The 24404-nt window shown below is 38.6% G+C and overlaps 1 protein-coding gene across 3 annotated transcripts in view; it reads left to right on the top strand.

The window, feature by feature from the left end:
• The window catches only part of TMTC1 (transmembrane O-mannosyltransferase targeting cadherins 1), a 315120-nt gene that overhangs the window by 170121 nt on the left and 120595 nt on the right, over positions 1-24404 (top strand). For all 3 annotated transcript variants that reach the window (XM_005894561.2, XM_070371267.1, XM_070371266.1), the window contains one exon: positions 2744-2933. In XM_005894561.2, the coding sequence (XP_005894623.2) occupies positions 2744-2933 (190 nt within the window). The remainder of the gene's footprint in view (positions 1-2743; positions 2934-24404) is intronic.

Genomic DNA, 24404 nt, shown 5'->3' with positions numbered 1-24404 from the left:
AAGCTTCTGCACATCAAAGGAAACTATTAGCAAGGTGAAAAGACAGCCTTCAGAATGGGAGAAAATAATAGCAAATGAAGCAACCGACAAACAACTAATCTCAAAAATATACAAGCAACTCCTACAGCTCAACTCCAGAAAAATAAACGACCCAATCAAAAAATGGGCCAAAGAACTAAATAGACATTTCTCCAAAGAAGACATACAGATGGCTAACAAACACATGAAAAGATGCTCAACATCACTCATTATCAGAGAAATGCAAATCAAAACCACTATGAGGTACCAGTCAGAATGGCTGCGATCCAAAAGTCTACAAATAATAAATGCTGGAGAGGGTGTGGAGAAAAGGGAAACCTCTTACACTGTTGGTGGGAATGCAAACTAGTACAGCCACTATGGAGAACAGTGTGGAGATTCCTTAAAAAACTGGAGATACTGTTTTTTAAAGTAATTTATTAAATTACTAAATTAATATAACTGAGTGACACAGCTGCATAATTTTCCTGCTGAGTTTGGTGGCTGAACATTCTCCTTTAAAGCCAAGTTGTGAAGAATATTTACTGAGCTAAGAAGTAAATAACATCAGCCTAGAATCTCTATGAAAAGAAGCCTTAAGTGACCCAATCTTCTTTCTATGGAGTTGGCATTCTCATAGGCTCAAACCTAAATGGGATATGGTGACTTTTTTGTTTTTATTTTTGTTAAATAACAAAATTTGATGGACTTCATCAAACCACATGGACTATAACCCTCCAGGCTCCTCTCTCCATGGAATTTCCCAGGCAAGAATACTGGAGTGAGTTGCCATTTCCTTCTCCAGGGGATCTTCCCAATCCAGGGATCGAATCCACATCTCTCGCATTGTCAAGTGGGTTCTTTACCATTGAGCCACCAGGGAAGTCCCTTATACTGCACTGTCTGTGCGTTATTTTATTTAAAATAACAACAGAGAGGAGAGTTTTGAAACACCACCAAAACATCTGATGAATTTCTCTGCTGGGGATTGACAGTGAAGGCAGTGAATAACCCCCATCACTGAGCCTCTCCCGATCACTGTTAATGATTTTTCCACTGCCAACCTTGGAACAAGAGGAGGGAAGGAAAGGAGATATGTTGGGAAGGCCTGGGAAAGGTATTTTAATCCAGAGCTACTTAACTGAAAATTTAAGGTGAACTCACTCTTAGCATTGGATTTGGCCCATCTAAGATTTCCTCTAAAAGGACCTGGTGGTGCGGGAGGTCTCTTCTTCACATTCTGCGCCCTCATGACTCTTTAATTCGATATATCTTATTTTCACTATTGGATTTTACATTCCTTAAAGGCAAGGGATTTATCTAGGTCTTTGGTTTAGTTCCATATATAATGTTAAAGATGAACCCAGCTGGACATAAGTTAGAGCAGTAAGAGCACACTTTATTCAGTAATTCCTGACAGGACAGGAGCTGAGCTCCATTCTGGTTTGCGCAGAGGTGACTAAGTACTTTAAAGAGAGAATGGTGGCGGGGAGGGGTTTGCAAATTGATGCTTGGCTGAGTCAAAGAAGTAAAACATTACAATGGACTGATCCTCTAAGTGCATTCAGGCTGTGTTTACTGGCTGGCAGTTATCACAGTTCAGATTCTGTCCTCCAGCAGACTGGGAGCCAGGCCCCATGCTCCTGGTGATGACATTTTAAAGGAACAACTCCCGGGTCCTTGAGAACAACTTCTGAGTTCTAGGAGATACATATTCCCAGTCGTAAGTGCTTTGTAGTAAATGCTCTAGGAAATGGAGGTTGGGGGCCTTTTGTCATGGTTTGGCTAGAAAAGAAGTAAATTCTCCAGGCAGTGATGATCTGTCTTTCTCAGGCTGGCATTTTAATGCCAGGGGGGGTTGAGTCATCCTGGGGACGTGGCCTTCTGCTGCTAGAAGCCATACGAGGGTTCAGTCATCCCTTAGTGCAGAGACGTGGATGGAGTTTGCTGTATGCTGGGGTTCTGCAGTTCTCAAGGGTCTTGAACACTACTTAATGATTTGTGTAGACTGAACAAACTTAAATAAATTCCATTTCCTCTGTGCAGAAAGGAAGGGGATCAGTTAGGATGCCTTCTGCTTTACCTTACTGCCTAGACACAGCCAGGAAACAGGAGTAATATCTCCATTCATTATTTTCCTTCCTGAGGTCCACCTGGCTATTCTTATTATCAGGGACAACTGTTTGTCCCTCCTTTTGAAGGTTAGCCCCTTGATTTGTGGGAGACTTTATCTCCCTACTACAGATATTTTGATTTTTTGAGATGGTTCAAAATGGATCACTCTATTTTAAATGGTTAATATTTGCATATCTAGTGCAGGATTTGGGGCATTATTAAAAAGAGACAATTCAAATGTCTCTTACTCAGGGAATTGTACCCAATGAGGCAGCATTTCATGTCAAATACTTCCATCAAACTTTTCTTTTATACCATTTATCTCAGTTGTTATGTAAGTATTTATATGATAATTTTTAAAAATAGGTCATGGAAACTCTGTCTTCTTCATCATTGAAAGGCCAGCAGCTACCACAGTGACTAGCAGCTGTTAGATATATTGCAGAATGGTCAACTTCATGACTAAATGAATGAATCGCCTTCCATTTACCTTGTCTTTTTATAACATTTTTAGCATAGAAAGGCTATTCAGTAGAAACATGGTGAATGAATGTCTTCAGAATGTCATGGGTCTCGAGTTGTGTTTTAATGATTCTTCTTCTCTTTGTAGATTCCTTACTTATTCCTACCTCTTGGCCTTCAACATGTGGCTTCTGCTTGCACCTGTTACCCTGTGCTATGACTGGCAGGTGGGCAGTATCCCTCTGGTAGAGACCATATGGGACATACGGAATGGAGCTACCATCCTTCTGGCAGTCGTGATGGCCTTACTGAGTCTTCATTGTCTAGCAGCCTTCAAGGTAATTTTCTTAACATTCAAATGAACACTGCATTGGAAGAGAGATGCTCTATACTCAGAAATGCTTTTTTCCTGCAAGAGAATGTGGGTCTAAATTGAATTTATCCCTCTGTCTAAAAAAAAACTTTATATTTAAAAATTTTCCAGAAAAGTAATACATATTTTGAAGACTTTAATGGGGTTAGGAGACCGAGGCTATCTTAATTATATACTTTATTGTTTCCACCAACTGTGTAGAAATTGGATCTGAAATTTAATGTTCACAAATAAGAAATTTTTTTTCCTGCAGCAGTTGACTATTTTTTGATGCAATTGTTTTATTTCATGTAATGATAAGTGAGATATTGATAACATTGTTGTAAGTGCTTAAAATATGGTTAAGACTCTACTTACATTAATGAATGCCTGCCTGAGTGGGTTGGAGGATTCTCACTTCAAAAAATACTACTACAAAGCTTTATTAATAGTTTTATTATTGGGAACTTGGGAAAATATTGGAATATGGAAAAATTATTAACTGTAACATTTAAAAATGATCAAAGATGGCAAAGAACTCGAAAATATTTACTTATTAAAAATGGCTACAGCCTTGGGCAAGATGCTTCTTGTCTGAAGATGTTCCCATGCCCCCAGAGCAGATGTTAAAAATCCACAGGTTTACTGGCTGAAGGTGACTGATTTGTTTGGGGAAATAGTGGACCAGCTAAAAATTTAAGGGGGAGATTTTGGAGGCAAGAGAGCTATAGAAGGGCTGAGATGATACACTCTCCACACATTCATGGATGACTGAGAAAACAATTAGTGCATATGGGATGCCCTAGAAAGCACAGCAAAATTGAAAGCCTAGGGAGGCTTACTTATTTGCTGCAAATTTGAATGAATTCTTTAACCCATATACAGGTTGGGTGGCAGAGGGTAGAAATTTCACTGGCTTGAGTTATCTATGTTTGATCTCTGTTGAAATCATTGGCTGATCTCAAAGATATGCTGGCACAAAAGATATTCCCCTAGAGATTCAGGCAAAAGAAAGAAAGAAACCCAATGAGCAAAAATTTCAGCTGTCTACAAATTTTTCAATTTGTGTCCAGGCAAGTTTATCACATATTAAAACAGGAAACCATCAGATTTCAGAAGAGCAGAACAGAGTAGAGTTCATGGACAGAGGAGCCTGGCAGACTATAATCCATGGGGTTGCAAAGAGTCAGACACTACTAAGCGACTGAGTACACAGCAAAAACAGCATAGTTATGGCATACTATATATGGTTTTTAATCAGATTACTGGACATGTAAAGAAATAGGATAGTATGACCCAAGGTCAGGAAAAAACAGTCAGCAGAAAATGGAATAGAATTCAGATTCCAAAGTGTAAGTACACTCATACAAGCTTAATTGATTTTTGACAGTTACTAAGGTAATTCAATGGGGAAAGGATAGTCTTTTAAATAGAAGATACTGAAATAACAAATTAATCCTTACCTCATACTATACATTTAGAAAGTATTTTTAAGTGAATCATAAGTGTTAGTGTTAGTCACTCAGTCGTGCCCGACTCTTTGTGACCCTATGGACTGCAGCCCACCAGGTTCCTCTGTCCGTGAGATTTTCCAGGCAAGGATACTGGGGTGGGTTGCCATTTCCTTAAGAGTTAAGCAGAACCAAAGTTTCTAAAAGGAAATAGAAAAAGATCTTTGTGAATTTGGGTTCAACAAAGATTTTTATGATACATAAAGTATAAATTATTTTTTAAGAGTTGGTTAATTAGACATCATTAGGGTTAAAAGCTTTGTTCCTCAAATGATAATGTTAATTAAATCAAATGGCAAGCTACAAATTGGGAGAAAATATTTGCTGGGATATTTAAAGAGTTGTGAAAATGCAATAATAAGAAAAACAGCTCATTTAAAATGTTCAAGAGATACAAATGGATACTTCACAAGAAAAGATATACAAAGGTTAATAAGCACATGAAAAAATGCTTGGCATCATTAATCATTAGGGAAATTCAAATTAAAAACACAAAGGGAACTACTCTACATCCTCTAGAATAACTATAATTAAAAAAATTCACAATACTAAGTGTTGACCAAGAATGGGGAGCAGCTGGAGGCCTCATGTATTACTGGTGAAAATGGTTCAGTCACTTTGGGAATATTCAGCAGTTTGTTATTAATAAAAAGTTAAACATAAAAACAGACAATTCTACTCAGTATCCACTAAAAGGAGATGGAAACTTCTGTCTATACAAAAGTCTTACAAGTAAGTATTCATGGAAGCTTTATTTGTACTAACTGAAAAATAAAAATAATCTAGTGACTTTACGTTGTAAATGGATAAACTTAATGCAGTAAATTATTGAAAAAATTTAAAGGAACAAATAATGCACTGATGCATAAATCAACATAAATGAACCTCAAATACTAAGTGAAGGGAACCCGGCATATAAGATCACATACTGTTTAATTCCATTCATATGAAATGTCTGTCATTATAATTTTACCTTTCCTAGAGTTTTCTATGTCTAGAAAAGGCAGAATTATAATGACAAAAAACCTGGGTTTGGGGATTGACCGTAACTTGTGAAGGAACTTTTTGGGGTGTTGAATGCTTTCTAAAATTTGACTGTGTGGTTATTGAACTACATACATTTACCAAAACTCACCAGAATATATGTATAAAATGGGTGGATTCTATTGTATGTGAATTGTATCAATAAAGCTATATTTAAAAAATACTAAAATGTTGCAAATAGATTAAAGATTGAAATGAATACATAACTGAAAATAAAATATAAAACATACTATGTGATCCTAAAAGTGTGATGAAAAAGTCTTTGTTTTTTTACTTGAGGTGAAACTTGCATGACATATAATTAACCATTCTAAAGTATACAGCATTGTGGTACTTAGTGTGTTCACAGTCTTGAATAGTTCACTGCTCTATTTCAGAGCTCTTTCATAACTTCATTAAAAACACTCATGCATATTAAGTAATAACTCCCAACTCTCCCTACCCCATCCCCTGGTAACCTCTAATCTGCTTTCTGTCTCTGTGGATTTGCATATTCTGGATATGAAATAAATTATACAATAACTGCAAAAATATAATATGTAACCATTTATGTCTGACTTCTTTCACTTTGTGTGGTACTTTGAAATTCATGCTAATTATAGTGTGTATCAATACTCTGTTCCTTTTATGGCTGAATAATATTGGATTTTGTATTATTTTGTTTAAAGCATGGTGGGCATGAAGAAGTATTTGCATCTCCTTAATGATCAGTGATGAACATCTTTTCATTTGCTTATTGGCCATCTGTGTATCTTTTTTTGGAGAAATGTCTATTCAAGTCCTTCGGTCTTTTTTTTTTTTTTAATTTGGTTATATTTTTGATGTTGAGTTATAAGAATTCAGAATATTAAATTCCCAACAGATAGATGATTTGGAAATATTTTCTCCCATTCTTTAGGTTTTCATTTCACATTGTTAATAATGTCCTTTAATGCACAAAAGTTTTTTTTAATTTAATGAAGTCTGCTTTCTTTTGTTATTCATTACTTTTGGTGTTAAATCTAAAACTCACATTTGAGGTCATAAAGATTTCTGACTTTGTTCTCTTCTAAAAGTTTCATAAGTTTTAGCTCTGATATTTAGGTTCGTAATCCATTTTGAGTTAATTTTGTATATGAGCACAAATTTCGCCTTCGTGGTAAAGCCTACCATAACTACTCTGTTTAAAATGCAAACATATACCCTCTACTCCACATCTTATCTCCCTAAACTTTTCTTCACTATATTTCCAATAGTTATATAACTTGGTGATTTTTACCTATTGGAGTAGTAAGCCCCATGAGAACAGTAATTATTTTCTATTTTGTTTAATGCCATGTTTCTAACACTGAGTTGCTACCTCCAAAATTTATTATCTAAATTTTATTGTTATCTAAATGAATAAAACCATAAAAAGTTAGCAACTCTATTTATATTTTGGTATGCAGAACCTTTTTTTTTTAAGGTGAACTATATCTAAAGCCTATAAAAAGACCATAGTCAATACCAGTATGAAGTGTTAGAGGGTCAATATAAGGTTTGTTTGATTTTTTTTTAATATAAATTTATTTATTTTAGTTGGAGGTTAATTACTTTACAGTATTGTATTGGTTTATTAGAGTCTGGCCTTTTCTTGTGGTTTGACATGCCTGCTATATTGGTATTGATCTGCAGGAGCAAATATAGTAGAGTGCTGGACCGGTATGTCAGGAAGGGTTTTTCTTGGCTCCCTCCCAACTAATTAAAGGGAGTGTTGCATCCCCACAGGCTGTCACCTTGGTCACGTTATGTTAAAGATGTACCTTAATGATGGCAGTAGAGCCCTACATACACAGGCAAGCCTTGGCTGTCCCCAGAGTGTCTTTGATAACATGATAAATGAGTAGAAACTTCTCCGTTGGAAGGCTATTAGTCCTTTTCTTTCATGGAATTTGTTCCAAAGTCACTTTCTTGCATCTGGAAAAACATTAGCAAAGCATTCCAGCTGTGGTGATAGTAAGATTGATCTCTTCTGTGATGGCTTTCATCTTGAAAATTCTTTGCAAACATTAACTAAAGCCGCTGGCAATTCTTGGAGCCTACTTGCACTTTCTACATTTTCTTCTTTCAGAGCTTGGAGACAGAGGTTTGGCATCTAGCTTGTGTTTATGTGGCCTGGCCTCTCTGTTCTTGATCTACTTACACATTGGAAGGTCTTAAAAGTCAGATTGTCCTGCTAGTTAGTAACTTCTTGAAGTGGGGATAATCCTATTTATTCTATGTGATGATCAGTTACTAAGGACATGATCCTCAGGGCTTTGACGCATGACAATAAGCAGTAGAACCAAGATTTTATGAAAATAGAGGTACTGCTTATGGATATTCTTCTGTGCTAAAAAGGAACAGTGGATGAAATGTTTGTAGTAATATCAACAAAATAAACCCAACTCTGTCCACCTAGAATATTTCCAAATGATGTGTGTACTATATTAATGTATTGAAATTATTTTATAACCCCGACTATTTCTTTAAATTTTGAGATAATAAGTCCATATGATACATTACTAGGGGAAAAATGCTTGGATAAACAAGCATAGACATTGAGTCCTGGGAATCATGGAAAATATTTCTTTTATTTTCACCTTTGTTTGATTCTCAATCATACAAAATCCACCCTGACTTATCCTCAGAGGACAGTATGTTCTCTTTAGCCTCACTACATCTTCCTCTTTAATTCTCATAATGTTGATTGAATATCTACTTTTTGCCAGGATTACAGCTGTAAACAGAATGGTCTTGCCTACATAGAGCTTACACTTAACCACTTAAAATTTGTCGTTACGTGCCAGCCATCAGTAGGGGCTATGAGGAGGTCAGGGTCGACCTCACAGATGTTATGACACTTGAGCAGAGACATAAAGGAAGTGAAGGAATGGGCCATTTGGCTGCTTGGGGAGGATTGTTTCAAGTAGTAGGAAAGCAAGTGCCAAGGCCCTGAGGCAGGAACGTACTGGAGAGTTTACAGAGCAGCAGGGAGACCGACACAACTGTAGCAGAGTGGGCCAAAGTCAAACCAAAGGAAATGATTTCAAGGAGATGAGGGTGTGTGTGTGTGTTTGTGGAAGGCAGGAGGCGAGGGCTGAAGATAAAGGGCAGTCTTAGCATCCACAATGCATGTGTAAGACATACACAAATTTCTTTTGCTAATATTTATTAACCAATTTTGGGGGGAGGGCATAACTTTGGGGCAATATATATGCTTACACTCTTTTTTCTCCTCCAGTTTACCAACATCACTTCTTTTATCTTACCTTGTCATCACCCAGGGCACTGGAGGAAGGGGATATAATCTACCCTGTTACAGTTGTATTTACACTTAATGAATTTTTCTGGAAAACATTACAAAACTACAAAGTACCACGTGTTAAGAAATAAAACAGCCATTATTTCCCAGTCCCCAGCCACAACCCGAGTCCCACTCTGCAGGCCGGCTTTGAATATTCGTCCTTGCACATTTTTTGCACTTATTGAAAGCAAAAGCAAATTCTCTCTCATACAAGTAAGTTAAGTTGCATATCATTATAAATTGCAGGCCCTTCCAGGCCACTTCTACAGCCAGTTGGAGTGTCCTGGTAGGTAAAGCAACTCAGAGATCCTGTGTTAGAATTTTTTTTTATTATTGGAGTATCATTGTTTTACAGTGTTATGTTTCTGCTGTGCAGCAAAGTGAATCAGTTATACATGTACATAGATGCTCTCTGTTTTTAGATTTCCTTCCCATTTAGGTCACCGCAGAGCACTGAGTAGAGTTCCCTGAGCAATGTAGAATGTTCTCATTCATTATCTATTTTAACCATAGTGCCTGTAGTGTATATATGTCGATCCCAATCTCCCAATTCATCCCACCTCCCCTTTCCCCCCTTGGTGTCCATGAGTTTATTCTCAACGTCTGTGTCTCTATTTCTACTTTGCAAATTGGTTCATCTCAGATGTTTGAATTTTGACAAGCTCTTGTCCAGGGTTGACTGGGAGAACTAGGGCTCAGAATCTAAAGGTTTAAAGATTGTTTCTAATTTGTCCCATTTTTATGGCATAAGAAATTTAAGACCTCAGGAAGTCATTTATTATTTATCATAAAAGAGCTCACTTGTGTCTGAGAGTTTAAATATGAACTTCATCTTACTCTGTGCTTTTCCATCTCCTCTTCCTGTTTACACCTTTAATTCATGAGGAATGCATCTGAGCTCATAGTACATAATGTAGAGAACAATCTAGAAATTCATTATTGGATTGAATTCTTTTTAACAATGACTTTTAAAATGAACTAATTTGCTCTCACTCATTGTGATGAGGATAATCACTCTGTTGGAAGGTGTGCACAGTAGAGATTAAGAGCACTTAAGACGTCAAGGCTGGTTATTCCATTCTTACCTGTGAATAGTGTATGTCTGGATACCAGGAGAACAACAGGACGAAAATGTACTTGGTTTTTTCTTACAGATTGTGCATTAGACTATTGACTTGTAATAGTGACAGAGATCAGGAAAGTTTGGATTAATTTGGATTGTTTAAAGTAGTTAATACCATTGGTCCTGCTCTTTATGCTTATCCTTTCCCATGTCCTTTAATGTGACAGAGGAAACACCACTATATATTTAAGAGTAATTTATGTTATTGATTCTCCATTACATTTTCAGAGAGAATCTTGAGATGTTAAGTTTTTATATCTTTTATAGTATTGAGGATGCTTATAAAAGTTAAAACCTGAGGGAAAAAAGGGAGATGTTAATGATAGCCAGCTTTCCTAATAATGACCTCAACAAAAAGGTGTGCTTTGAGAACACACATCAAGCAGGGAAGTCTCCTCCCTCAGGTATGAGGTTTTAAAATTGGTTTTGTTTGGTTGTTTTGTTTTCATTTTCAGTAGGGGTCACAGCTTTGTCCCAGGTTTTCCATTCGTAGTCTTCCACATCATTCCCTTGAAACAAGCAAAATCATTGGCTGTATCTCTGGGCCCTGCAAAACCAGTCAGATTCTGAGGTTTGCCTGGCAATGAATGTGCAGCCTGCCCAGTGGAGGTGACCACCAGTGATGACTTGATGGAAATGGAGAAGCAGGGCTGCATGGGGGCCCTTCTCTGGGAGGCAGCTGTGGGATTTCTGGGATCTCCCTTCATGCCTGTTTCCAACCTTGCTCTTGAATAGCCTCCACACTAGCAAAGTAATGCTCAAAATTCTCCAAGCCAGGCTTCAGTAGTATGTGAACCATGAACTTCCAGATCAAGCTGGGTTTAGAAAAAGCAGAGGAACCAGAGATCCAATTGCCAACATCCGTTGGGTCATCAAAAAAGCAACAGAGTTCCAGAAAAAAACATCTACTTCTGCTTTATTGACTATTCCAAAGCCTTTGGCTGTGCGGATCACAGCAAACTGGAAAATTCTTAAAGAGATGGGACTACCAGACCACCTGACCTGCCTCCTGAGAAATCTGTATGCAGGTCAAGAAGCAACAGTTAGAACCAGACATGGACAACAGACTGGTTCCAAATCATGAAAGGAGTACATCAAGGCTGTATATTGTCACTCTGCTTATTTAACTTATATGCAGAGTACATCATGAGAAATGCTGGGCCGGATGAAGCACAGCTGGAATCAAGATTGTCAGGAGAAATATCAGTAACCTCAGATATGTAGATGATACCACCCTTATGGCAGAAAGTGAAAAAGAACTAAAGAGCCTCTTGATGAAAGTGAAAGAGGAGAGTGAAAATGTTGGCTTGAAACTCCATATTCAGAAAACAAAGATCATGGCATCTAGTCCCATCACTTCATGGCAAATAGATGGGGAAACAATGGAAACAGTGACAGACTTTATATTGGGGCTCCAAAATCACTGCAGATGGTGACTACAGCCATGAAATTAAGAGATGCTTGCTCCTTGGAAGAAAAGTTATGACCAACCTAGACAGCATATTAAAAAGCAGAGACACTACTTTGTCAACAAAGGTCCATCTAGTCAAGGCTATGGTTTTTCCAGTAGTCGTGTAGGGATGTGAGAGTTTGACTATAAAGAAAGCTGAGCACTGAAGAATTGATGCTTTTGAACTGTGGTGTTGGAAAAGACCCTTGAGAGTCCCTTGGATATCTAGGAGATCCAACCGGTCCATCCTAAAGGAAATCAGTCCTGAATATTCTTTGGAAGGACTGATGCTGAAACTGAAACTCCCAATACTTTGGCCAACTGATGTGAAGAGCTGACTCATTGGAAAAGACCGTGATGCTGGGAAAGATTGAAGCCGAAAGGAGAAGGACATGACAGAGAATGAGATGGTTGTTGGCAACACTGACTCAATGGACATGAGTTTGAGTAAGCTATGGGAGTTGGTGATGGACAGGGAGGCCTGGCATGCTTCAGTCCTTAGGGTTGCAAAGAGTTGGACGTAACTGAGTGACTGAACTGATCTGAACTGAACTGATGCTAGTGTTACCACAGCCCCCATCAATATACTCAGTGAAAGAGCAAACAGATGGACAAACAGAAGATCTCTCTTTTATTAACCACCCCCCCACACACACACACACATGTCCACAAGGAGGGAAGATTGGAAAGTGATTATTTTCTCGTTGACATTCTTGCCTTATTCCCCAAAGTACTTGTAACAGGAGTAACTTATGAGAATAATATACTACAGTATGGCAGAGCAAGAGGCAAACTTTTCTCTCCTTTTGGCGAAGAACTAGGTATAAATATTTGAGGCTTTGTCATATAGTCTGTCATAACTCTTCTGCTCCACCGTTGTCATATCTGACCCCTGGTGTACTACCATAGATTCACATGGTTGAACTAAAACATGCTTTTAGATTTCTGGAAGTTAGAAAACTAGTTTAGTTTAGAAGCTAAACTTTTCATTTAGCTCAGCCAAACAGTATGTTAAGGTATTATTGTGTCACGTAGATCATTGTGGAATAGCTCTTTTAAGTTCTAGAAGAGCCATTATGAGCAACATGTTTTAATATACCAAATGGTAAAATAAAATTGAACTTGAGGAATGAAGATTGCAGTTAATGGTAAATGGCTCTGTGCCAATGTTGATGGGTATTTTCCTTTTCTTCTGGCCTACATTTCTCTTTTCGGTTCCCATTCTCTGAAAACTTCACATTCTCCATCCTTTTTCTGTCCTCAATTTATGAGAATACTCCTCATACTATTTTACAGGTCCAATCTTTCCAGCCCATTTACAACCCGTCTGGTTTTTCCTGCTCTGGGACCCCTGCAGGCACTGAGAGAAGAGGTCCTGTGGTGTCTTGCCATGGTCCATCTGTGTGTGACCACCAAGACTTCAGGAGAGCCATTGTCTGAGAGGTCTCTGTTTCAAATTTGGCCAGCCTAGTTGATCCAGCCTCTTCTTACTGCCCTCAGTTGACTTCTCCACTTGCCACTTTTTACCTGTAGTGATAACATCCTACTACTTGGGTCACAGTTTTCCAAGTCAGTTGTTCAGTCACCCAGTCCTGTCTGACTCTTTGCGACCCCATGGACTGCAGCATGCCAGGCCTCTCTGTCCCTCACCCCACCTAGCGAAAGGTGTTCAAGTCAGTACCTGTAGTCAATTTTGGCCATGCTCTGAAGCTCAGATTTCAGCTTCTATCATTTTTCTGATGAAAGTTGGAAAATGAGGCACTTATGCTTCCTCAGATGTGATTTTGAAAAGTAGAGAAGTTGAATTTTCACTTTATTTTAAAATGAAACACATTCAAAGATCCATTGCTGCTGTCTCTTCCCACATGTTTTTACATCACTGCTTTGCCATATATGATACAAATTGTGACTTATGTTCAGTCATGGTAATTTCATCTGGTAGTCTAAGTTAAATTCTTAATGACCATCTTCCAGTGGGAGCCATTCTTCTCCAGGTTGGAGGCAGCCCAGGTGTGGAGGAGTACTGCCCCAAGTTCCAGACCCAGAGTCCCAGGGCTGGGATGAGAGAAAGCTGCAGAGTAGAGTGATTAGTGCTTATCTGAGTCAGGCCGGGCTGGGCCCCTGCCCACTGTGAGCTCACCTTGTTTAACCCTGTTCTTACACTGTCCTGTCAAGTCATTGTGAAACTGAACCAGGGCAAGCCATGCTGGACACTCAGCACAGTGGCTGACATGTGGGGAACACTGAGTACCCTGCAGCTGGTTTTTTATTCCTTGTCATCATCATCACCATTACCATCATCTAGAAATCATCACAGTTAAAAGTCAGGAGCACAATCAGGGCTTTTATTTCCATTTTGTAGAAATAACCAGACTTGAACAAAATGTAACCCAGTTGACTGCTTTTTTAAAATTATATATATTTCAACTTACAAATACACTAGATCATCAAAAATATTTATAATACTACCGCAGATTGATCCTGCCCTCCCACCTCCCCTTCTTTCCCCATCCTAGGTAACAGAGGTTAAATTCTTGGCCTGAGATCTAATAGTAGAAACATACTTGAAGATTTTTAATGATTAAGCATATTTTAGAATTTGGAAGTAGATATGTTCAAATATTGGAGAAGGCAGTGGCACCCCACTCCAGTACTCTTACCTGGAAAATCCCATGGACGGAGGAGCCTGGTAGGCTGCAGTCCTTGGGGGTCGCTAAGAGTCAGAAACAACTGAGCGACTTCACTTTCACTTTTTACTTTCATGCATTGGAGAAGGAAATGGCAACCCGCTCCAGTGTTCTTGCCTGGAGAATCCCAGGGACAGTGGAACCTGATGGGCTGCCGTCTGTGGGGTCGCACAGAGTTGGACACGACTGAAGCGACTTAGCAGCAGCATGTTCAAATATAATAGAAAGGCAGAATCCTAACATAAAACTATTTAGATAAAAAATGAATGTTAATCAAGGGAAAGAAAATAGTGACAAATATCACTAAATTATTTACAAATGAACATTGGAGTCATCACCTAAACCTCCAAATTATAGAAATATTATAGATTTTAAAGATATTTGAAAGTTTACCAGAATAGGCAAGATATAAGAAAAGAATCATTTTCTTTTATTGTTGTTTTTAAAACCTGTTACTGTCATTGCTAGATTTCTCCATTCTACTCAGTCCTGGGTATTGAAACAAAATAGCCATTGGAAATGCAACATTTTATTCAGTGGCTACCTGAAAATCAGAGATCCCTGTGCAAAGTCTTCCCAAGGCATTCTTTGTTGTCCGTTACTAATACCTCACCTGGGAAGTCATTTCTCTTTGTGATGTATCTGAACCTCGTGCAGATCTTTCTCATATAGGACGCAGTTCGGTTGTAATGCTATGCTTGGCTTTTGATCTGGCCTGGCAGGAGTTTTTTCATATCATTAAATAATTTGTTTTATTCTTTGCCTTCACAGGGCAGTTACATTTTCACAAGTCACACTCTTTAATAAGAAAGTGACTTACTTACCCCTCTTATGTTTATACCTTAGTTGGAAACCTCACTGAAATTATTAATGAAAGAATTAGATAGTTGTGTAATGGGAAAAAGGAGTTTCAGACATCAGTAACAGTTTTATTTTTCTTGATTGTATGCTTTATGATTCTCAGCATGATTTTATAGTCTATGTTATTATTTGCTTTTACTCAGAATAATTGTCACCTTTTAAGTGATAATCTTAGTTTTTAACACATCTATTATTTCTTTTAACTTAATGATTCATACTGTCATAAAAGCAACTTATTACCACCTAGCCTTGCAATGCTTCTGATTGTTTTAAACACTTAAAAAGGTCAAAAGATGTTTTTGTAACTCCTGGAGTCATTCTGTCCTTATTATTTCCGTTGACAACATGACATTTCTATTTAAAGGAGCCCACCCTTTCCATACTGTTTGAAGAAAACCATGAAATATATAATTAGGATGACCCGAGATAAAAGCAGCTAAAGTAAGTTTCTCTAAACAGAAAACCCATTGAGAATAGCTTTTTGTATTAGAAGATAGAAAAGAGGCTGAAGTGACTGATAGCCAGATTCTGTAGGTGGTTTGCTCCAAGTTCTGTGCACAAGGAACTTATAAAGCGATGGCAAATGTGATAAATGCAACCTGGGGAGAATCATTCACCCCATTAAAAAATAAATAAATAAAACTAAAATGCCTTACTTTTGCATATGCTTTGCCTAAAGAGGCAGCATAGAGTATTAGAAGGAAAACAAGTTTGTTATATGAGCTTCTACGTGTCTATATTTACATTATTACACATTAAAATGTTGACAATAGGGTCTTCAAACTTTTTTTCTCACCTAAAATGTAATAAGAATAAATGAAATAATATATAGGGTACCTGGGGTTGTTTAGCAGGGAAATTGCTATATAAATGCATTTCCACATGGTATTTCAAACCAACATTCTAAATTTTTACTCCTGAACTTACTCTTTCATTGTTTCCCTGACAATTTTCCACCTCTGTACGTTCTACTAGTTGCCAAGGCCAAAATTCTTGGGGTTTTCTTGTTGCCTCTCTGTCTCGCTCTCTAATATCACATTCAACCCATCAATAAATCTGGTCAACTCTTGTTTCAAAGTATATCCAGAATCTGACCATTTCTCACTGCCATCACCCTGGTCCAAGCCATTCTCTCACCTAGATTGTTGCCATAACCTAACTAGGTGGCCCGCGTCCACCCTAGTGGCAGTGGTCCATACCACTCTCCATACAGTGACCACCATGATTCATTAAAATGCAAATTAGATCATGCCCTTTTTGTACTTAAAATCTTTCAGTGGCTCCATATTTTTCTCAAAGTCATAGTGGTCATATAGTGGCCTAAAGATTCTACATGCTCTTGTCCCACCCCATTGTTTTTCTTGTGTCTTGAATTCATGTCTTCCTATGAAGTGAATACTGTGGCTGACTTCATCTTTTGAAGTCTTTGCTTAATTGCCACCCTCTCAACAGGGCGTACTCTATCCACCATGTTTAGAATTGCATCCCTCTTCTTGTCCACTCATCCTCTGTTTCAGATATCCCTCACCAGATTCTTATTTTTTTCCTCTCTGGAAAGGCAAGAGTTTTGTTTGTTTGGTTGGCTTTGCTAACTGATATATGCCAGAGAGCCTAGAATAGTGCCTGGAAAATACAGAGAAGATGGAAGTGATTGACTGCTAAATTCTTTAAGTGATTGCCTATAAGCACATTGCCCAAAGGGATTATAAGATTATAAGTAATATGTTTGTTGAATGAATGAGTAATCAGTGATAGTGTTATACCAAGAGACTCATTGCTGAGGATGGAAAAGTTCTAATGAGGTGGATGAAACTGGAGCCTATTATACAGAGTGAAGTAAGCCAGAAAGAAAAACACCAATACAGTATACTAACACATATATATGGAGTTTAGAAAGATGGTAACAATAATCCTGTGTACGAGACAGCAAAAGAGACACTGATGTATAGAACAGTCTTATGGACTCTGTGGGAGAGGGAGAGGGTGGGAAGATTTGGGAGAATGGCATTGAAACATGCATAATATCATGTATGAAACGAAAAAAAATACCTTGAGGAAGAAAATTAATTAGAGGACGTAGCCTGTGGTAGCCTTGATGTTCAGGCACTTTGTGTGTCTCATGGCAGAGGCCAGGAGTCTGAGCAGCATGACTAGCGGCAATTAGCAGCTACCTATATATAGCTGTGTGTTGGAAATGGAAACTGGTCTTAAAAGCTGACAAGGTATTCAGAGACAAGCAGAATAAATGTGTAGGTGCAGGATGATGTGTTTAGAAAAGAAAAGCCTAGAAGAAATGATAAGTTGAAGTATTCAGTATTTAATTTATTGATCATTCATTGGTTTCAAACAATATGCTGAGTATAGACAATAAAAATAGAAGAAAATCAGATGGTAAAGAATCTGCCTATAGTGCAGGAAACCTGGGTTCGATCCCTGGGTCAGGAAGATCCCCTGGAGAAAGAAATGGCAACCCTCTCCAGTATTCTTGCCTGGAGAATTCCATCGACAGAGGAACCTGATGTGGGCTACAGTCTGTGGGGTGGCAAAGAGTCAGACACAACTGAGCAACTAACACTTTTTTTCAGAATAAATTTGTAGGTGAAGGATAATAGGTTTAGAGAGGAAAAGACCAGAAGGAATGATAAGTTAAAGTATTCAGTTTTTGATTTATTGATCCTTCATTGGTTCCAAACAATATGCTGAGTATGGAAAATAAAAATAGAGGAAAGCTCTATTTTTACCTTGAAGAGCTGTTTTCTCCACTTTCAGTCCATTACCCCACCTCTGAGAGAATTATCCTTCTAAACACAGACGTGCTTCTCCACTGCCGAGAAACCTTCCTGTTCTCAGGATTTATCCTGGCAGAAGCCAAAACTATGCTGACAGATGACTAGATAAAGTTCTTTAGATGTGTAGTGATTTTTTTTTTACATGGAAAGTGACAGTCAAGTATTCTACATCTACACAAGATAAATAACAGAAAATGTGTTTCACCTGTAGTGTGAAGGCTCTAGAAGAGATGTAGGGAAGATTTCTGTTTGGCAGAAACTTGGTGTGATGATCTGGGGGACAGGTTACAGGTGGTACAGAATCTGCCTGCAATGCAGGAGATGCAAGCTCGATCCCTGGGTCAGGAAGATCCCCTGGAGAAGGAAATGGTAACCCACTCCAGTATTCTTGCCTGGAAAATCCCATGGTCAGAGGAGCCTGGCAGGCTACAGTACATGGGGTCGCAAAGGACACACATACACAGACGCACACACAGAAACTCCTAATATGGAAACTTTTCTTTTTAACTTCATTCTGCTTGAGCAATTTTTACTTGCATTTCTCAAAATATGTTCTATCATCATACAGGTCATTAAGTAAGGTTACTCTAAGTAAAGATTCTGCATTTCAGAAACACTTGGTTTAGAGAAGTTAAACATTTTTCTCTACTGAGGGACTCTATAAACCCCTTTACCATGTTATAAGCAGCATTTTGAGTTTCTAAATGGGGTATATGTAGTAAGTGGCATTTCTTAAATTTATATGATTTTGGAGTCTTTTTTAGGGCTTTCTTGCAGGATCAGTGCTCTGGTGGCATGTTTTGGGAAATATTGACTTGGAGATATCAGGGTGGGTGGCTAAGTGAATTTTGAGAGTCCTTTCTTAGGCAGTGTTTGAATACTTTCTTGCTGCCATATTTGTATTGTCAAAAACAACAGCCACCACCACAGCATCAACAAAACCATTTTTGTATTACATTCCCTTTAGCAATACCATCTGTGAAAGGATTCCTTTGAGACCCTTCCTTTTAGAGATATAGTTTCTAAAAGTCAACAGCAAGGGAGAGGTAAGGCTTTGGAACAGATTCCTGGAGCCTTGGTTTCCATCAGATTGAGGTTGTAGTTAGATTTGAGGCAGTGACTATCATTTCTAAGGTCATGATGAGATGTGGACACTGCATGGCCATCCTTCAGATGCCACCGTTTGGGGAAGTGAGTATCACATCAAGCAGACAGTTTCCCAAGGGAGACCAGAGTGACATGGCATGTATCTCTGCACATGTGCTCCTTGTAACTGGAGCAGTTTTTTAAATGTATCTTTATTTGCTTCACTGTTGTTGTTGTTGTTATTTAGTTGAAGGATAATTGCTTAGCAATATTGCTAAGTTAGTTTCTGCCATACATCAACATGAATCTACCATAGGTATACATATACCCCCTCCCTCTTGAACCTCTCTTTCATCTCCCACCCCATCCCAACAGAGCAATGGATTTGAGCTCCTTGAGTCATACAGCCCATTCCCCCTGGCTATCCAATTTTATATATGATAGTGCATGTTTCCACGCTCCTCTCTCCATTCATCCCACCCTCTTCTTCCCCTCCTGTGGGTACACGCTTGTGCTCTATGTCTGTGTCTTCACTGCTGCCCTGCAGAAAGGTTTATCAGTACCATCTTCCTAGGTTCCATGTATATACGTGTTAAGTGTTAGTATGCAATATTTATTTTTCTCTTTCTCTTACTTCACTCTGTGCTGTTGTTTTAAAAAGAAGGTGCTTGACAGAAGACTGTGTGCCTTACCGGAGTGGAAAGTGAGCGGTTCTTCCTAAGAACAAAGCTCCTTTCATGGTAGATTCTTATAGAAAGACTGGAGGACAGAGAAAAGACTTCCTGGGGCTTCACGAAAAGCCAGTATGTGACTGTTTGATGATAAATTGTTGCACTTTTGGCAGAACTTTATGTAAAACTTGTGTTTATCTTTGTGTCTTGTATGGCTCCCATTGCCAGAGGCCAGAGTATTTACAGAAAGGCCTGGCAACTTTCGATGGCCAAATTGGCCTAGTCACTTTGTGCCCTGTCCCCTGGCATTTGGTATTAAAAAGTGGTTAACTGGGAACAACATTATTAACATCAGCCTCCCTGGCATTGCCTTGAACATTCTCTCCTTCCAGGGCACCATAGTTCCTTTTGATGTGGGTGACTCAGGCCAGCGAACTCTAGTTTTCTCCTGTTGCAGAGGTACTTGCTCTGTCAGTGTCTTTACTTGGGGTTAAAACACTTTTACCCTTTGTTTTGCCATCTGAAAGATTTCTTCTTTTATCTTGTAAAAATTTCCCAAGGAGAAACTGACTCTCAATCAGTGATTAGGGGCTGGAATTCTTACGTTTATGTCAAGATTCATATAGGTCCTATGCTGCTTTTCTCTTATCTGCACTTTAGAGATTTATGCTGTTGTGATTTAGTAGAAAGGAGGCCTTATTGAAGCAATGACAATAGGTGCTGGAATGTCTGAACTTAGAAAATTACAAGTACTTGATACTGTATTAAAACCTCGGGCCTCTGTTTCCATCCTTTGTTGCATTCATTAATCCATTAAATTTGCCCTTTTAGGCTGTGGTAGATAGGCTGTTCAGATGCACAGTTCAAGGTAAGGGAAGAACATTATTTAATCATGTCAGTTACTTGTTAAAAAAAAAAGAGAGAGAGAGAGCTTTAACAACTTATGATAAAGCAAAGTGATCCATCACGCTTTTATTACTATATGTTTCAGAAGCAGGAAAGTGGGTCTTGTCAAAGAGATCCAACATATTTTGAATATAGAAGATTCTTTGATTTTGGAGGAGTACATTGATGGATAGTAGGAATCATATCCATTATTAATAGCAGTTACTTCAGAAGCTCAATTGACAAGTTAAAACTCACTTTTTTTTTTAGCTGTTGAGAGAAGCCACTAACTTTCTTATTACTTTCACACTTGTAACCTTGAAGTAAGCCAAATTGTAATTTGTTTGATAAAATATGATGAATTATTATTGTCTTTAAGGAATGCTGCTCTAAAACTTTTGCATCTTTACTGTGTGGAACTGTATGGGGTTTTTGTGGTTCCTTCTCCTTGTTCATTTTAGATTACAGAAGGGAGGGACTGTCCTCTGTGTGACAATCCAAAGCGGGAAGATGAATCATACCTCTGAGTGAGTGTGACTCACAGTGTGAAAAAAGTAACAATCGTGTCTGTTTCTTAACAGAAAATAAGTCTATAGCATCCTGCTTTGAAAAGTTTTGGCAGAGGGACATCTTAGAAATGTTTAAACAGTAGTCATAGGTAGAAGACCACTTCTGCCAGGCATGTATATTGCCATAGGAACAAAGTTATTTATAAAATGCATCTAATTTATCCTCTGCCTCCATTTCCTTGTCATCAAAACTGAATTCACGCATGACCTCACTTGCAAGGTTAAATCCACCCTGGTTCTTAACTGAATTCTTACAGAGGGAAAAAAATGGTTAATTGTTTCTGCCTCCCTCCTACCTAAGGTCACTTACTGTTACTGTTCTCCACAGAGAATTCAGTAGCATTACCTGAGACATTTTTGTTTCACTAGCCAGAGCTGGATGCAGGGAGCATGGTGGAAGACCCGGACCCCTAAGTGGTGGCCTTTTCTCCTTTCTACCCTGGACAAGCTCCAGGCACAAGAGTGAGCTTCTGCTGACAGTTTTCTCTTCTTGGACCCACAGGGCCCCTGTGCGGTACACCACTCACCCTCCTCTGGACAGGGCCTCCCCTGAAGCCAGAGGTGCCTGCTGGCCATTCTTGGTGCCTCCTCCCAGCTCCTCCTTTCTTCTGAGTCCACCCAGATAGCTTTAGTCTCAACACATATGAACATATAGCTATTAGAGCAACACTACTCTTTTGATTTTCCAAATCTACCCTCCTGAGCAAATATCTGGTATACATATGAATCTCACAGGTGTTACAAGAGTAAATGGTTATCAGATAAAGAGAAATACCGCAGGATACCACTTTATATGGAATCTAAAAATTCAACAAACTAGTGTTTACCAATGAGGAGAAGGAGAAGGGAGGGGCAACATTGGGATAGGGAGTTAGAAGGTACAAACTATTATGTATAAAATAAGCTACAAGGCTATCTTGTACAACACAGGGAATATAGTCAATATTTTGTAACTATAAATGGAGTATAAACTGTAAAAATTATGAATCACTATATTACACACCTGTAACTTTTGTAATGGGTTTCCCAGGTGTCTCAGCAGTACGAGCTTGATCCCTGGGTTGGGAATATCCCATAGGGAAAAGAATGGCAACCCACTCCAATATTCTTGACTGGAGAATTCCATGGACAGAGGAGCCTCTTGGGCTACAGTCCATGCGGTCGCAAAGGCATTCACAACTTAGTGACAGCACAAGTTCATTGGCATGAGCTTATATAATATTGACCAACATTTATATTTCAGTTAAAATATTATATAATATTGACCAACAATTATATTTCAGTTAAAAAAATAAATTTTAAAAAATGTAAAGGTTAAAAAATGCAAAAAATAAGTGGTTATGACAGTATTACATTTTTGCAAGATTTATACATAAAATAGTTCATAGATTTGAACTCAAGCCAAACAACACAGCCCCATCAATCAGCAGAAAATTGGATTAAAGATTAACTGAGCATGGTCTTGCTCACCACAGTAAGACCCGGTTTTCCCTGAAGCCAGTCCCTCCCTTCAGGAAGCTTTCACAAGCCTCTTAGCCTCATCCATCAGAGAGCAGGCAGAATGAAAACTGCAGTCACAGAAAACTAACCAAACTGATCACATGGATCACAGCCTTGTCTGACTCAATGAAACTGTGAGCCATGCCTTGCAAGGTAACCCAAGACGGATGGCTCATGGTGGAGAATTCTGACAAGAACTCCACTGGAGTTCCACTGGAGAAGTGGAATGGCAAACCATGTCAGCATTCTTGCCTTGAGAACCCCATGAACATTATGAAAAGGCAAAAAGATATGACACGGAAAGATGAACTCCCCATGTTGCTAGGTGCCCATTATGCTACTGGAGAAGAGTGGAGAAATAGCTTCAGAAGGAAATGAAGAGACGGAGCCAAAGCGAAAATGATGCCCAGTTGTGGATTTGTCTGGTGGTGAAGGTAAAGTCCAATACTGTAAAGAACAATATTGCATAGGAACCTGGAATGTTAAGTCCATGAATCAAGGTAAATTGGAAGTGGTCAAACAGGAGATTGCAAGAGTGAACATTGACATTTTAGGAATTGGTGAACTAACATGGACCAGAATGGGTGAATTTAATTCAGATGACCATTATAGATATAATAGTAGATCTACTGTGGGCAAGAAACCCTTAGAAGAAATGGGGTAGTCCTCATAGTCAACAAAAGATTCTGAAATGCAGTACTTGGGTGCAATCTCAGAAAACAACAGAATGATCTCAGTTTGTTTCCAAGGCCAACCATTCAATATCACAATAATCCAAGTCTGTGCCCCAACCAGTAATGCTGAAGAAGCTGAAGTTGAATGGTTCTACAAAGACCTACAAGACCTTCTAGAACTAACACCCAAAAGAGATGTACTTTTCATCATAGGGGACTGGAGTAACAGGCGAGTTTGGCCTTGGAGTACAAAATGAAGCAGAGCAAAGGCCAACAGAGTTTTCTCAAGAGAATGCATTGGTCATAGCAAACATCCTCTTCCAACAACACAAGAGATGACTCTACACATGGACATCACCAGATGGTCAATATCGAAACCAGATTGATTATATTCTATGCAGCCAAAGATGGAGAAGCTCTATAAAGTCAACAGAAACAAGACCTGGAGTGGACTGTGGCTCAGTTCATGAACTCCTTATTGCAAAATTCAGACTTCAATTGAAGAATATAGGGAAAACCACTGGGTCTTCCTAGGTGGCACTAGCTGTAAAGAACCCACCTGCCAATGCAGGATACCCAAAAGACGGGGGTTTGATCCCTGGGTTGGAAGATCCCCTGGAGGAGAACACAGCAACCCATTCCAATATGCTTGCCTGGAGAATTCCATGGACTGAGGAGCCTGGTGGGCTACAGTTCACAGGGTAGCAAAAGAATCAGACATCATGAAAGCAACTTAGCCATGCCCACAGGAAAAACCACTAAGCTATTCAAGTATGACCTAAATCAAATCACTTTTGATTATACAGTGGAAATGACAAATAGATTCAAGGAATTAGATCTGATAGAGAGCCTGAAGAACTGTGGACAGAAGTTCATGATATTGTACAGGAGGCAGTGATCAAGATGATCCCCAAGAAGAACGAATGCAAAAAGGCAAAATGGTTGTCTGAGGAGGCCTTACAAATAACTGAGAAGAGAAGAGAAACAAAAGGCAAAGGAGAAAAGGAAAGATATACCCATCTGAATGTAGAGTTCCAAAGAACAGCAAGGAGGGACAAGAAAGCCTTCCTAAGTGATCAATGCAAAGAAACAGAGGAAAACAATAGAGTGGAAAAGACTAGAGATCTCTTCAAGAAAATCAGAGATAACAAGGGAACATTTCATGCAAAGATGAGTACAATAAAGGACAGAAACAGTATGGACCTAACAGAAACAGAAGATATTAAGAAAAGCTGGCAAGAATACACCTTTAGTGTACTTAGAATATAGAAGAACTATTCAAAAAAGATATTCTTAATGACCC

Source organism: Bos mutus, chromosome 5 (assembly GCF_027580195.1).
Source record: "Bos mutus isolate GX-2022 chromosome 5, NWIPB_WYAK_1.1, whole genome shotgun sequence".
Lineage (NCBI taxonomy): Eukaryota > Metazoa > Chordata > Mammalia > Artiodactyla > Bovidae > Bos > Bos mutus.
The sequence above is the reverse complement of the archived record's forward strand: the minus strand, read 5'-3'. Positions and strand labels throughout refer to the sequence as shown.